The sequence below is a fragment of the Podarcis tiliguerta genome, assembly GCF_965153285.1.
Source record: "Podarcis tiliguerta genome assembly, chromosome: 8".
Taxonomy (NCBI): domain Eukaryota; kingdom Metazoa; phylum Chordata; class Lepidosauria; order Squamata; family Lacertidae; genus Podarcis; species Podarcis tiliguerta.
The window spans coordinates 78,037,011-78,053,471 of NC_139541.1; the positions used below are offsets into that span (position 1 = coordinate 78,037,011).

Sequence of the window (16,461 nt, forward strand, 5' to 3'; positions counted from 1 at the left end):
AGGTGATGGCAAACCTAAACAGCATCTTAAAAAGCAGAGACATCACCTTACCAACAAAGGTCCGTATAGTTAAAGCCATGGTTTTCCCAGTAGTGATGTATGGAAATGAGAGCTGGACCATAAAGAAGGCTGGTCGCCGAAGAATGGATGCTTTTGAATTATGGTGCTGGAGGAGACTCTTGAGAGTCCCATGGACTACAAGAAGATCAAACCTACCCATTCTTAAGGAAATCAGCCCTGAGTGCTCACTGGAAGGACAGATCCTGAAACTGAGGCTCCAGTACTTTGGCCACCTCATGAGAAGAGAAGACTCCCTGGAAAAGACCCTGATGCTGGGAAAGATCGAGGGCACAAGGAGAAGGGGACGACAGAGGACGAGATGGTTGGACAGTGTTCTCGAAGCTACCAGCATGAGTTTGACCAAACTGCGGGAGGCAGTGGAAGACAGAAGCGCCTGGCGTGCTCTGGTCCACGGGGTCACAAAGAGTCAGACACGACTGAACGACTAAACAACAACAACATAGTTGGAAGCAGTGGAACCTCATAACCCAAAATTCTTACTAACTGAAGTTTAATTTATTTCCAGATTGATTATTTCCAGTCGCCCTACATGTGTGGGTGTGGGGAACAATCTTTTCCTTTCTAATGCGTTTGCAAACACACAGAGATAGAGACATATATACAGTATTTCTCCACACTTCCCAACATCCCTGTCCATTGGCCAAGCTAGCAGGGGAAGTGCCAAGGGCACTTTGCACTCAAAGGACTGCACACAGCAGAGAGTTAAGTCTTTATTGTCAAAGATAACACTGACAGTCACTTCTACAGCTCTGGAGACAGACGCACACCAATCTAGCTCCCAGGCAGCTATTCCACATCCTTGCGATCAGGATCCACCCATCCAATCCATCAGGTCTGCCATAAAATCATTCAGGGGAAAACTAAACAATGAGTCTGAGGGTCCAAAGTGGGGGCTTGGGCAGATTAATTCCAAATATATGGGGACACCATAGAATATGTCTTGTCCCTGACATCCTCATGAAGGCACCTCTGGTTGAACACTTCATCACACATCACCATTCGGATACAGATTTATTATTTACAGTACTATGGGTAAACCAGAAGAAACGTGGGGTTGGGCGAGATTTTGAGCAGCTATTGCATCAACAAGAAACCCGTTTGTTTAAATCCACATATCCTGGGGGGTTGAATTCAGAACTCGACTTCAATTGTTTTATTTAAAATCTATTTTACGTAAAATACGTAATACTATTTTAAATACTATTTTAAAACCATCCAAATCTGTTCTAAGTCTGTCACTTTATGGGTTGCCTTTGCATTGTGGTGCCAGAATTGACGTACTGTTCCTCTCAGTTTCTTTACATTGTCTGTAATTAATTGTTATTTGGGACACTTGTGGTCAACTTTATATGTCCTACGCATCTGTGTTGCAAGCATCAGCAGCGACACTATTCAGTGAGCACTGATCCACTAGTATGATCCTTACTAGTACGAATATTTCATTGATAATTATTCAGTATGTACCTCTTTATATATTTTGTTCTACTGTATAACTTACATGCAGGTTGCTCAGTTTTGTTGTCATTCATTGCTTGCAATGCCTTGTATTCCATTTCCAGCTGATGAAGACTTTATTCCAAAACAGTTGAACTATTCCAGATATACTGTCCTTTTGAGACTTCTGAGAGACATCTTCCTTTGAGACTTTTGTGAGACGTCTTCCTTTGAGAGACGGCTTGGGATTCCTCGCTATTCATTGATTTGTTTGATTCTTTGCTTGATTCTGATATATATAACAACTTGTAGTTACATGTATATTTTGTGAGATGTGTTGCATGATATATAAGTGGCTTATTCGTATATTTTGAATGACATCATAACCAATTATATATTCACTAATAGCTATTAGCCAGCGTGTTGCGTTTGCATTTTTGTAGATCGTGGTAGACTCAGCAGGTTCAAACTTTGCCTGACCTGCTTCTGAAAAACCCAGCCACCCCCCCCCCCACATCTCTCACTGGCCCCACTATGAACTCTCCTTAAGTGTTTTGTCTGGCTGGAATGCCTCCCTGAACTCCGATAATGCCACTTCCTTGCCTGGAGGGACAGCACAGGTGTGTGCTTGTGCAGAAACTAGCCTACCGGAGGACAGCAAACATTAAATTCCCGCTCTGCTCGCTTTTGCCGAAGGCCGTATCCATCCCTGGCATGTGGGCTGAAAATGGTCTCTGCCAACCTTAATATCATCAAAAGTCTCTGTTTGATCTTTTATGGTGTAAAATCTGCAGAGCATATTTGGCTTTCTGTTGGTCCCAATTTGGCCTACGAATCCTTTCCTCCCCCAAACCACGTCCACCGGCCCGACACTTGACATGGCTGCTGTCAGGGAACAGCCATTGGTTCAGGAGGGAGAAAGGAAAAGCCGAATGGATTATAGCCTCCAAGGATCGTGGGAAGCAGCTCCTCTCCAACGGAGGAGAGTAAACACGCCTCCAGTGGAGAGGAGCTTCAGGGCTCGGAGGAGGCGAGGCAGCGCCAGGACACCTTGTCTGGGCAAAGCGGGGAGGAGAGGTGTCCTCCGTTACCCACGCCCTCCTTGCGCAGTAAGCTTCTGCGCAGAGAGGGGAGGCGCAGACTGGGTGTCAAGAAATTGCTTTGCTGGGGAAAGTTTAAGAACCGCTCCCACTCACGGATACTGCCAGTGAATGAGCCAGCCACGATAGAGTGGCGCTCTGGACAGATAAAGTTTATTTTTGCAGCTAAAGCAAGGCTTTACTACCGAGAAGGCAGGTAATTGCCTGCTTGCTCTCGAGCAACCTCTTGGAACCCTTACAGCTGCCAATACACAAGTGGCAGTCTTAAAGTGTGCTCCTGGTTGTGCCTGGGCAAAAGGAGGGTTGCCCCTGATGTAACGTGCATTTTAGAGAAATCACATAAAAGCAATGCAGTAATTCCTAAAGGCTCCCACATTTCACTTTTCTGTTATTTATATAGCACTTTTATTTATAGATTTAAAATTTCCAAGCTTGTTTGTTTCAGTTCTATACCACCTTTGCGGGTGGTTAACAAATTAAACATGACAAATTAAACATGACAAATTAAAGCAGAAGAATATTAAAATGGAATTACCAGTCAGCACAAAAAAGCAACCTAAAAGCCAGCATAAACACAAGCAGCATAAAGTACATGCAGGTCCTGCTGTCCACCTGCTCACTATGTGCCAATTCACTTATCCAAACATAAATAATCGTGCCCAAACCTTGCTATACACTCCACAGATTCAGATATCCAAAGAGCCAGAGTTTGCCCACTTCCTCACTTGTGCTTGGCTGGTCAGTGGCAGCCATTTTTGGACAGAAACCATGGGGAAAGGGAGTGGGGAGAGAGATTGGACAAATCTGTTTTTTGTTTTGCTTCCCTTTATGTGGTTGGCTGCAGCCATTTTAGGAACAAACCATGGCAGGAGGGGACAGAGATAACCGATTCCCAAAGGCACCAGTGGAAATTGTGGATTTGTTTGCAAACATTTGCCTAACAAAGGATTTCCAGGAAATGTATTGGGGACGGCTAGCAGGATCTGCTGGTAACAAAGCATTGGTGGTGACTGTTGAAGGGCCTTGTGTTTACTTGGGTTTACAATGTTTATTCCCCAAGCCTTGTCGTTTTGCAATCTCCCATTGCCCTCACAACAGCCAACAACAACAAAGTACAGTATATAGAAAACATGCAAATATTTTGCTAACTACTGGTTTTTATGACACTACTTAATTTTGCTTCATTCCACACATAACAGCTGAACTCTATCCCCAGGTCAGGAAAAGAGCACCCATCCCTTTACACAACCAGCCAGGGCTTCCATTTTCCAAAGGATCACACAGGCCCATCTTGGGTCTTCACCATTTGGTTGACTTTGCTTCTGGGGCACACTTCTCCTGCTGAGTGGCAGAGACAAAAGAAAAGAAAAGCACAGAATGAAGTCAATGCCAGGTTATCACCAACCCAGGTGGGCTTATGGGAGACTGCCATAAAGGAAATGGGGTCAAAGCTTGCCCAACCATAAGGAGGCTGGGGTGACTGCTTATAGCTATTGCAGTGTTCAATACATATAGCAATAAAACTTGAGTAAAAGCAAAGTTTTTTGTTTGTTTTTTTAAGGATAATTGCTCGGAACAAACCCAAAAAATCCTAAACTTTTGTTAGCCAGCAGAGGCAGTGACCTTTTAGTGTAAAATATGCCTTTGGCAATGACAAACCTAGACAGCATCTTAAAAAGCAGAGACATCACCTTGCCAACAAAGGTCCATATAGTTAAAGCTATGGTTTTCCCAATAGTGATGTACGGAAGTGAGAGCTGGACCATCAAGAAGGCTGATCGCCGAAGAATGGATGCTTTTGAATTATGGTGCTGGAGGAGACTCTTGAGAGTCCCATGGACTACAAGAAGATCAAACCTACCCATTCTTAAGGAAATCAGCCCTGAGTGCTCACTGGAAGGACAGATCCTGAAGCTGAGGCTCCAATACTTTGGCCACCACATGAGAAGAGAAGACTCCCTGGAAAAGACCCTGATGTTGGGAAAGATGGAGGGCACAAGGAGAAGGGGACAACAGAGGACAAGATGGTTGGACAGTGTTCTTCTCGAAGCTACCAGCATGAGTTTGACCAAACTGCGGGAGGCAGTGGAAGACAGGAATGCCTGGCGTGCTTTGGTCCAGGGGGTCACGAAGAGTCGGACACGAGTAAACGACTAAACAACAACAACAACATGCCTTTGGTCATCATGGTAAAGCCCAAAGGTCTACAGGCTGTGTTAAGATGGAAGGCAGAGCTGCAATCTCAGTTAGGATACACAGTATTGGCTGGCATGGGAGAGAAATCTGATTCAGTTTGCACTTACGAAGTGAACATCCCTAATTCACAGTTTCCTAAAGAGTACGCAAACCAAAACACGGGCATCCTTTGAAAGTCACTTTTCCAAATATTGCAGTGCAGTTTCCAAGCCAAATAATGTGTACAAAGATGCATATAGCATATTTTTAAAAACAACAACACAAGAATGTGCATTCTATTAGGGGCAGTTGCTTTGGGGGGGGGACCCCATCAGGCAAAATTGTACCCACATATGCATATCACAATAAATTCAATTAAACTGCTAATGAATCTTCATGAGGACTTTTTTAAAAAAATTATAAACTCATGTGCAGAATTGAGCTTACTGAAAAATCTTTACCAGTTCCATCCATTATTGGGAGAGAAGTACAGTACAAATAAACACAGGGGACTGACTTACTTTGTTATATGTGGTGTCACCAGAATTAGGAGGGCTGTAAGGGGGTGGAGCCTGGAACACAAAAATATAGATACCAGGGGATGAGAGCAGATGTTGAAAAGTGCATGGCTTCAGATAGTGGGGACTAAGCTTTAGAAATCCAGCCACTTGCATCATAAATGTTTTCTTGTTTCAACTTTTCTTCCTCAGAGACCTGAAACTGCTATGCAGTCTCATCCATCTTTTCCAACTCTGTGCTGAATCACTTAAAAGCAGAAATCAGACATTCTCCCAGAAATCATTAATATCCTGTCCAGAATTTTGCAGGTAAAAAGGTGAGGGCCTCCTCAAATTATTTTTGGGGAGCCTCATTTCTTTGACAAATGGCTGTTTCCCAGGTTAGATGCCCCATAAACCACACTGGCAAGTTTAAGCTAAGGACGAAAGACGAGAAAAACCAACTCACTTTAATCTCAGAAAATTCAAAGCGGTTCACTGAGACATCACCTTTGACCTCCAAGGTCTGGATTTCTTTGAAGGGAAGACGGTGCTGGTACTCCAAAAAGTGATTTCCATTGACATACACCTACAGGAAAAATGAAACAAGCATTCAATTACCAGCTGGCAGGGACAAGAAGAAGGCTTCAGGTGTTTAAAAGACTACCAGGCATAATACAATGTAAGTTCTCGTGGGATATATCTGACTGTAGCTATTTCACCGAAGCTTATTCCAGAGTAATGTAAATGTTTTCTACTTAATTTAACATGTTTTTGCCCTTCCTTTCTGCCACTTAGATAATCAGCGCAGCTTACACTACACGTAGGGGTCAGCAAACTTTTTCATCACTTTTTCACCACTGTTCCTCAGACCTTGTGGGGGGCCAGACTATATTTTTTTAGGGGGGGGGAATGAACAGATTCCTCTGCCCCACAAATAACCCAGAGATGCATTTTAAATAAAGGCGCACATTCTACTCGTGTAAAAACACCAGGAAGGCCCCACAAATAACCCAGAGATGCATTTAAAATAAAAGGGCAATAAAGAAAATATTAAGAATATCATACAGTAAAAGGCCAGAGGCATTCCTTTTAGGAATTTTAAATGATGATCTTCCAAAAGACAAAACTAATTTTTTCTTATACACAACGTCTGCAGCAAGAATCTTGGTGGCTAAGTATTGGAAAGGGAACCAGTTACCCACTAGGGGAGAGTGGTTATGTAAGCTTTCAGAATACTTAGAATTAGCCAAATTGACAGACATAATAAGACAAAAACCAAAAAGTGAAGTAAAAAAAGAATGGGAGTGCCTAAACGAATACCTTAAAAGTCAAGGTTCAAGGACAGAAATCTGGCTGAGTATGGAATAACCTTGTGAAGTGAAAGTGAAGGAAGGTGAGGACAGGTGACTTCACCTAGGCCCGAAGTCACCCCCCACCAAAGCAGGCTCAAAGCTTCTCAAAGCTTCTCAAAATCATTTTCTCAGCAGCTAAGCATCAGAAACATTCCGCTCTGCTGTAACAAAGGTAGAGAACAGTCCATTGTTTCTCAGGCCTTTCTCATGCCTTCTGGCCTTGCAAAAGAACCACATTGCAACTTGCTTTCAGTCCAGGAACCATGCCAAAGCACAAGAATGAAACAACTGGAACACACTGAAACCCCCTGACCCCCTTTCCTGCCAAGAGTCCACAATAGTCCCAAGACAGCTTTCTGTACATGCTCAGGGGAACACATCATGGGGCAGGACTCCTGAGGGAGGAGAAAGGAGGAGGGATCTGGAAAGGGGTATATATGTTTGTGCACATGAGTGTGAACTTGTGCATGCTTTTGTGGACTATCACACTTGCTCCTTCTACCAGTTCATGGATGGTAGAAATAAAACCTTTTTCTCCGAAACTATTCCTTGAGTGTCTGTTGACTCCCACTTCCCTTTCCCAGGCGCAATATTTTTCCCACCCGAGGGCAAAGCCTCATAAGGCTACAAAAGGATAAGAAAGAGGGATTTATATTTAGATTTTAGGATAGAGATGATGAGGAAAACAGGAAGACACAATGAGAGATAAAGGAGGTGCTGTGGGATTGGTGGAAGTCAATGTTTGTTTTTCTTTTTAGTGTTTATATTATTAACTTGTAAGATATGGATTTGTTTGTTTTGTTTTTTGAATGTTGGTTTTTGTGTTTTGTGTATTGTTATTTTTCAATATTTTTCGTGTTGTTGTTGTGTGGAAAATACTAATAAAAATTATTATTATTATTTTTTAAAGGGCACATTCTACTCATACAAAAACATGCTGATTCCTGGACCGTCCGCAGGCCAGATTGAGAAGGCGATTGGGCCGGATCCAGCCCCCAGGCCTTAGTGTGCCTACCCATGCTACGGAGGTTTACGGGGGCGGGGGGGGGGCTAAGCTTCTACCTCAGAGTGTAGCCTTTTTAATCCATGGGTAGGAATAATTGTTGCACCCGAGCAGAGACAAAAGGAGCCAAACGACACCAAGGGGTTAATCCAGAGAAAGAGCGTTTTATTCTGCCATCCGGAGGGGCAGAGGCACCTGTGTGATTCAGTTCACAAAAGACAGGCCGCACCGAAAACATTTTACAAGCAGGTTTTATCCTTTTTTCAAACCCCTTTTTCCCTGTCCCCCTTCACAGATTCTTACATAGAATGTTGCTTTTTCGTTCCCTGGCTCTGTTCCCGGAAGTATGTTGCAAATCAATGTACCAGGACAAGGTTGCTTCTATCTGGGAACCCGAAAGGTTTTCTGTTCTCAGCTCTAGGTTTGTTACAGCGTTTTTGTTACAAAGAGGACTGCTTAGCTTGTGCTTTTTGTCTTAAAGGAAATTGCAGTTTTTTAAAAAATGCGTACGCCGAGGCCTGGCTGGGGGGGGGGGGGGATTCACAAACAGTTTTTTTAGGGCTTTCTGGGGTAACCCTAACTGTACCCCTTCAAGAGCTTTCCAGACTTTTCATGTTGGTGACACAATTTTTAGACGTGAATCATTCCACAACACAGTACAGTGGTACCTTGGGTTAAGTACTTAATTCGTTCCAGAGGTCTGTTCTTAACCTGAAACTGTTCTTAACCTGAAGCACCACTTTAGCTAATGGGGCCTCCTGCTGCCGCCGCGCCGCCGGAGCACGATTTCTGTTCTTATCCTGAAGCAAAGTTCTTAACCTGAAGCACTATTTCTGGGTTAGTGGAGTCTGTAACCTGAAGCGTATGTAATCCGAGGTACCACTGTAATTCAGCTTTACTAACAAACCGGAGGTTAAACTAACCCCTTTCCAGCCCCAGGAGGAGCGCAGGGAGCATTCGTACACTGCGGCTGATGCACTGATGTGCTGTGACACACAGTTTGGAAAGCTCTGTTGTTCTATGTGTAAATCTTCCACCCTAAAACAAAGGAGCAGATCCTTGCTCTGTTTTAGCCTTATTTCTACCCAAGTTTTGTTTTCTCTATGCTCTTTGCTTCCACCACTAGATGAAGCGTTTTCTTTCTTTTCTACAGCTTTACACTTAACTTTTTTTAAAAAAGCAATGCAACTGTCACTTTCCAACTGCCACTTCCCCAACGTTCTACCCCCTCAGCCCCTGCCTTTGTTTGCATAATACCTCACACAGATTTGAATACCGTATCAAGAAAACAATTCTGAATATTTCGCTGCTTATAGCTCAGAAGTTAGACTGGTTATAAGATGCTTTGGGTTGCCCTGAGCAAGATAAAGCAACTGAGAAATTTAATTAAGAATAACTGATGTCATTTGTTTTAGCCCAAGCCTGAGAAAAGTGTGTGGGTGAGTCAGAAACAAGATTTTGGCTAGGTAGGGAAGCCGAGTTGTGGTGAGGCAAGCTCACTAGCCCTATTATCATAGCTGTCAACGTTTCCCTCCCCCCCCCCCTATTGTTCCGAATAGGATTCCTCGCAAGAAAAGGGAAAAGTTGACAGCTATGCCTATAATTTCCTTTTAAGCCAGTAGCTTCACTCCCACAGTGCTGAATAAGACACTATTTTACCCACAGAGACACACTCTCACTTCACTGCCAGCCTACACATTCACACTAAGGGCTTATCCCACATTTCTTCTCCTCCTGCTGCTTTCCTGTGGCGAAAACCACTCTTTAGCGCTGAATCAGAGCAAACAGCAATAGGGTTTTCTGTGGGTTGCATTTTGCTCCGATTAATGGTAAAACACTGGTTTTTCCTGGGTGGTGGTGGATAAACAACAACAGCCACCAGGACCTGTGCCTAGAAAGTGTGGAGCCAAGTCACGTGTGGACAAGACTTGACACAATCCATGCTGAGGTAACTTGAATTCTGATTGGCTGGTTAGTTCTAGATCCTTAAATAAACTGCTTTGAAGCTTCCCCCCCCCCAAAAAAAACAAGCAGCATATAAATGTTATGGCTTAAACAAATAATAGTTTAAAAAAGCAAACCCCTGTATTTCTCCCCGGTTATTTACCCAGCATTGTTGCACGCCACCCCAATCTCCACACCAGTGCGAGACTCCAGGGGTCCCGGCAGGGTTCGTGTTTCCTTTGGGAACGAGACACAGCGAAGACTGTGGTGTCTTTATAATAGATGGTTTATTTACACATATATTCAGCCTGAGCCTACGATGAGTCCTGCTTCTCTCATGGCCACGATTCTGGATTCAAGCTGCCAGCCCACATGGTGCTCTGATCCCTGCCTTTCTCCAGCCTGCCGCCTCTTACAAACTGACACCTTTTTTCCCTAGCTCACCTCAGGCAAGCTGAGATCCTAAGCACAACTCTGCTAACTGACACAGAGATGGAAAAGGGACCCCATCCCTCTGCTGCCTGGTACAGAGTATCTGCTAATGGCGCATATCCCTGCTTTGTTTGCTTAGCGACTCGGCCAGTCTCAGCAACTGCTGCATCTGGGGATTGGTTAAATCCTAAAACATTTCTGGTTCCAGGAATATAGGAGAGTCTTCCTCTCCTCCTCAGCCTTTCCTTTTCCAGCTGACACTCCAGGTTAAAAAGGTAAAGGGACCCCTGACCATTAGGTCCAGTCGTGGCCGACTCTGGGGTTGCGGCGCTCATCTCGCTTTATTGGCTGAGGGAGCTGGCGTACAGCTTCCGGGTCATGTGGCCAGCAGGACTAAGCCGCTTCTGGCGAACCAGAGCAGCGCACGGAAACACCGTTTACCTTCCCGCTGGAGCGGTATCTATTGATCTACTTGCACTTTGACGTGCTTTCGAACTGCTAGGTGGGCAGGAGCGGGGACCGAGCAACGGGAGCTCACCCCGTTGCGGGGATTTGAACCGCCGACCTTCTGATCGGCAAGTCCTAGGCTCTGTGGTTTAATCCACAGTCCCTTAGGTATTTAGCTAAATATGAAAAACAGGGGAAGTTGCGATCTGAGCCATGATTGGTTCTTTTGGATTCAGGAGCCAGTCTATTAATACTATGGCAATATGATGGTAACATTTGACTGGATTTGCAGGATCTGTTACTTGTATAGCTAGCGCATGTGAAAACCCATATTGATACTGTGATGTGTGATATTTCAGTGAATCAGGCATGATTGGTGCAGACTGGGGGCTCCTCCAGAATTCCCTTTGTGACATACTTTCCAAGCAGTTCTCTCTTTTTTGGTCCATGTGCTTTCGCTGGGCGAACCCATGTTTTACTGTTTAATCAGAGAAAACGCCCCCCCTCCCGATCTGCTATTTGCTCTGATTCAGCAGCAAAAGTCAGATTTTCCCAGGGAAAGAACTGGACACACCCAAAAGAGAGAGAGAGAAATAGAATGCTCTGACAAAGAGATTTAAATCCTGGACCTGCGCTTGGAAAGTGTGGTGCAAAAGTCCTTACTGATGCGAAACACTTCTGCAATATGTAGCAAGTCCTAGGCTCTGTGGTTTAGACCACAGCGCCACCCACGCCACTCCAGGTTGCTTGCTATCAAATGGAGTAACCTGCCTCACCACCCCAGTCCCACCGCACCTGATAGGAGCCACTCTCAACATTGATGGTCATCTCAAAAGAATTGCTCTGCTTGAAAGGCATGCTGGGGGCAATTTCCTCTTCCCCCCAGAAGACTTCGTCACTTTTCCAGTACTCCCAGAGCCGTTTTTTACTTTTCATCTGCGTGTTGCACACGACCATCGGCTTTAGCGTATCGAATCGTGGATTGAAGTGGAAGGCGATGTCACCATTGGCACACAGGAAATTCACTGCAAATCTGAAATGTGAGAAGGGTAGAAGCACTGTGAGGAAGGAGAGAGTGGCCGATCGCAGAGGGAAATTAACTGAAAAGGCCAAGTGGACAATGAAACAGGAACAACAATACACATGTGGTGGGGTTGTAAGGAGATTAAGAAATTTTGGGGAGTAATACATGAGGAATTAAAGAAAATGTTGAAAATCCCAATTGTTAGAAAGCCAGAGGTATATCTCCTAGGCTGGATAGGGAAAGCTATACCTCAAGTAAAAAAAAAAAAAAGAATTTTTCTATATGCAACTACGGCAACCAGGGTAGTGATTGCTTCTAAATAGAAAGCTCAAATCTTGCCCTCAAAAGAGGAGTGGATTTGCAAATTAAATGAATATTTAGAACTGGCAAGGCTAACCTCAATTGTAAGATATCAGTCAAATCAAAAAAAATTTAAAAATGTAAATGTTTTGAAGAGTATATGTTAAAATCTTGTTCTAAGAAAGATATGCTAATATGCCTAGAATAAAAATGTAAAGTGTATCTATGAATTGGAAAAGAGAAGAGATAAAAAAAAAATACAAAGAATGATACATTTGGAGAATGCAAAGATAAAGGCGGAAATAGAGATTCAAAGAAGTCAAATTGTGGCAGAAGAAAGCTGCAGGTGTGGGGGGGAGTATTATATGATAAGTATGTAATATTTGTTTTCAATCTTTTTTTTTTCTTTTTTGATGTTGTTTTGCCAGTTCTCTGAATTAACCCTCCAATGAATAACAGGCTGAAGTTCGTTCCCAGATCCTTATCCCCAATTCCCGGTTCCTTGCTTGACAAAACAGAGAGCTGAGGGAACAGCTTGAATCAGGACTTCCGGCATACAGCTTCCGGGTCATGTGGTCAGCATGACTAAGCTGCTTCTGGCGAACCAGAGCAGTGCACAGAAATGCCGTTTACCTTCCCGCTGGAGCGGTACCTATTTATCTACTTGCACTTTGACATGCTTTTGAACTGCTAGGTTGGCAGGAGCAGGGACCGAGCAACGGGAGCTCACCCCATTGCGGGGATTAGAACCACCGACCTTCTGATCGGCAAGTCCTAGGCTCTGTGGTTTAACCCACAGCGCCACCCGTGTCCCTACGCTTCAGGTTACAGACTCCACTAACCCAGAAATAGTGCTTCAGGTTAAGAACTTTGCTTCAGGATGAGAACAGAAAATGTGCTCCGGCGGCACGGTGGCAGCAGAAGGCCCCATTAGCTGAAGTGGTGCTTCAAGTTAAGAACAATTTCAGGTTAAGAACGGACCTCCGGAACGAATTAAGTACTGTACTTAATTGGTACCACTGTACTATCTGCAAGGTAGCACTGTACTATCTGCAAACTGACAGTGCAAGGAGGTGTTATTAGTTTTCAGGTGTGTGTGTGTGTGTGTGTGTGTGTGCGCTGAATACCTCAAAATGATTATTTAGCTCAGCCGGTAGACCATGAGACTCTTAATCTCAGGGTTGGAGCCTCATACTGAACAAATACTCCTACATTGCAGGGGGTAGACTAGATCATTCTTGTGGTCCCTTCCAACTCTACAGTTCTATGATACTTTTATTTGTTTGTTGTGTCTTTACTGTGGTGGTCTATTGCAACAACGAATGGCAACGAAATCATGTGGCAAAAGAAGCCCCACAGTAACACATTCAAATCAGCAACAAAGCTTTTCAAACAATTTTATTTTATTTTAAATCAGCATTTCTTTATGGAGTACTATTTTTGTAAATTATTCCTAAATGAACTCAAGAAGATTCAATAGCAGAACACGGCAGCTTCACTACCCTGACAGACTGCATGCATCACCCCACATCCATGATTTTGGTCACAGTGGAAGAGATGGATTAGGCAGGACAGTTTCCGAAAAACAAAGGGAATCAAATATGACCAGCAGGCTTTACAAACCTTTTCGTGTATGGTCGGACAAAGCCTTGGATTAAAAATCTCTTTCCCTCACTGAGGCCTTCAATATTGGTCCAAGTAGCAGCAATGGGTAAACTCTGTGGAGTGGGGAGGAAAGCACAAAAATAACATTCTCGATCCAATAGCCTCAAACTCAGCCTCAAAATCATCCCAACCATCATGAAGAAAACTCACATTTTAATGGAAACTGTTTATATCAGCTGCATACATGCTATAGTTTTAAAGCACATTTGAAGCACATTCTCTCCTCACCTCATTGTACTTTGTAAGGGGTTGCTGAGAATCATAACTCTCTGAAGGGTAATGCCAGAATGCCCAGAATTATTTGAGGGGGGGAAGGCATGTCAAATGTATTTTAAAGGTAGAATTTTATGTATCCATTCTTTGAAATGAGAATTTGTTTTAAGAGCATAGCCTTCTCGGGCCCTGGGTGGAGACGACAACACTGCACAGAGCCCCAGCTCAGGTTTTGAGAGTCTACCCCTGTTCTGTGCTAGTATAAACTGCATTTATATACTAATATTCATTCATTCATCCATCCATCCTTTATTGGCTTAATTTAGACAATAAAAACCATAAAAGAGAGGGGGAATCTATAAAACACAGGTAATCCAGACATATTAAACACATAAAACATAGAAGACTCAGTACTAAAAATTAAGGAACGGGAAACCTCAGAGCACATTCTCGGCTAAGGAATTTATGATCAGTACCAGGACCAAGATCAAAAGTATTTTTGCCCAAAACCCACTCCTAGTTCTCCACCCCCAAACCCCTGTGTCCTTTTTCAGCAACCTAACTTGGGGTCAGGGGATGCAGGTGGTGCTGTGGGTTAAACCACAGAGCTTAGGACTTGTCGATCAGAAGGTTGGTGGTTCAAATCCCCGTGACGGGGTGAGCTCCCGTTGCTCAGTCCCTGCTCCTGCCAACCTAGCAGTTCGAAAGCACGTCAAAGTGCAAGTAGATAAATAGGTACCACTCCAGGGGGGAGGTAAACGGCGTTTCCATGCACTACTCTGGTTCGCCAGAAGCGGCTTAGTCATGCTGGCCACATGACCCGGAAGCTGTACGCCGGCTCTCTCGGCCAGTAAAGCAAGATGAGTGCTGCAACCCCAGAGTCGGCCACGACTGGACCTAATGGTCAGGGGTCCCTTTACCTTTAACTTGGGGTCAGGTAAGTTTTTCAGTTAGAAAAGATCCTGTTAGAAAACTGGAGTCATAAACACTTGCCGATTTGACACAATAACTCAATCTGCCTTCTGCTCACCTGGCTTCCTGAGAGCAAAGGCTCTTCTACTTTCCCCAAATAATCTTTAGGCTGCTTTCCCATACCCTGCAAGCCCCATTTAACAATGGGTCTTACTTCAGAGTAGCCAAACTTTCAACCGTGTAGGTGATGTCACGGAACATGGGATGGAGAGGAAGATTCTATCCTGGAGAAACTCTTACGCAGATTCACAAAGCTTTTGAGAAGTCAACAACATGATTTTTCCACAAGGCAAAACAGGGGCAGTGCTCTGCTAAGGAAAGGGGCATTAAATAGGGGCTGTGCCAGCTAAAACGAGGCCGTTAAGAGCCGATCCTTTCCTTAGGAGTGAACTGCATCACACGTCAAGAAAGATGCTGTTGCTTTTCCCGATGTTGATAAAGCAACAGCTCAGTGCTGGGGATCAACAGCACATGTTAAGGCTGAACCAGAAGCACCACCCCAATCCCCCATGAAGAAAGGGTGGTTCCCCCTCTGACATGCCCTATCTCTGCACCCCACTCACCATCTTGGAGCTGGTTCGTCAGCTTTTCTTCTCACGTTCTCCTGGAGTGAAAGTGAAAGCAAAGCCTCAACTAGCAAACATCAGCCTTCCTCGGGAAAGGGGTGGGAACACAATGCTGGCAGCTGCTTTTGAGAACATCCTTGTGCAAGGGAGAGATGGGCCAGTGTTGCTACTAAAGGGCTAAGAGGTAACAAGTCGCTCTAATCACTGAGCAGCTGGAAGTCATTAAGCATCCAGGAATGTGAGTTAGTTTGTATAAACAGTCAGTCCACCCGTGTGTTTCCTCCGCCCTCTTTTTGACCTGACTCGCAGACTCAGTTTGTGGCCATGGGCGTGTTTGCTGATATGAGTTAAGTTTAGAGTAAAGTTTTCTTTATGCCGGAGATAAAAGCATGTGTGCTTTATCGCCAGGGTTTTTTCTTTTGTAAATAAAGTTTTTTTCTGAGTTCCAAAGTGCTTGCTCCAGGATTCCTCATTGAAAAGTACTGACTCTCCTGTCTTCTTCAACCGCTGCACGAAATTCTCTGCTGAGATAAGATTTATGGCGTTGGAAGCGCACTGGACGTTTACTTAACATTAAACTAATTAAAGTTTAATGGACAGCCAGTCTGTCCATTTTGGTTTCTCTCGATTTTTCATTTTCCCAATCTTAAGTAAAGGTAAAGGGACCCCTGACCATGAGGTCCAGTCGTGGCCGACTCTGGGGTTGTGACGCTCATCTCGCTTTATTGGCCGAGGGAGCTGGTGTACAGCTTCCGGGTCATGTGGCCAGCATGACTAAGCCGCTTCGGGCGAACCAGAGCAGCAAATAGAAGAGGAAGAAATGGAGGCAGTGAGAGATTTTACTTTCTTGGGTTCCATGATCACTGCAGATGGTGACAGCAGTCACGAAATTAAAAAACGCCTGCTCCTTTGGAGAAAGGTGATGGCAAACCTAGACAGCATCTTAAAAAGCAGAGACATTCTGTTATTTATATAGCACTTTTATTTATAGATTTAAAATTTCCAAGCTTGTTTGTTTCAGTTCTATACCACCTTTGCGGGTGGTTAACAAATTAAACATGACAAATTAAACATGACAAATTAAAGCAGAAGAATATTAAAATGGAATTACCAGTCAGCACAAAAAGCAACCTAAAAGCCAGCATAAACACAAGCAGCATAAAGTACATGCAGGTCCTGTTGTCCACCTGCTCACTATGTGCCAATTCACTTATCCAAACATAAATAATCGTGCCCAAACCTCGCTATACACA

The 16,461-nt window shown here is 44.0% G+C and overlaps 1 protein-coding gene and 1 long non-coding RNA gene across 3 annotated transcripts; one reads left to right on the plus strand and one right to left on the minus strand.

Moving 5' to 3' along the window:
- Positions 1 to 2,996: 2,996 nt before the first annotated feature.
- On the minus strand, positions 2,997 to 15,312 carry LOC310684748 (galectin-5-like). 2 transcript variants are annotated; one of them, XM_083456263.1, is made up of 6 exons: positions 15,206 to 15,312; positions 13,416 to 13,510; positions 11,264 to 11,501; positions 5,757 to 5,876; positions 5,312 to 5,362; positions 2,997 to 3,956 (listed from the first exon to the last, which is right to left on the minus strand). In XM_083456263.1, the coding sequence occupies exons 1-6, from the start codon at positions 15,206 to 15,208 to the stop codon at positions 3,915 to 3,917; spliced, it is 549 nt and encodes a 182-aa protein (XP_083312389.1). In that variant the 5' UTR covers positions 15,209 to 15,312; the 3' UTR covers positions 2,997 to 3,914. The 2 variants fall into 2 exon arrangements, with proteins under 2 accessions (XP_083312389.1, XP_083312390.1); XM_083456264.1 differs by lacking the exon at positions 13,416 to 13,510 and having other exon boundaries at positions 15,206 to 15,277.
- LOC310684954 lies at positions 10,036 to 11,439 on the plus strand. Its single transcript, XR_014515003.1, has 2 exons — positions 10,036 to 10,287; positions 11,211 to 11,439. It is a non-coding gene; the product is annotated as an uncharacterized lncRNA (long non-coding RNA).
- Positions 15,313 to 16,461: the final 1,149 nt, after the last annotated feature.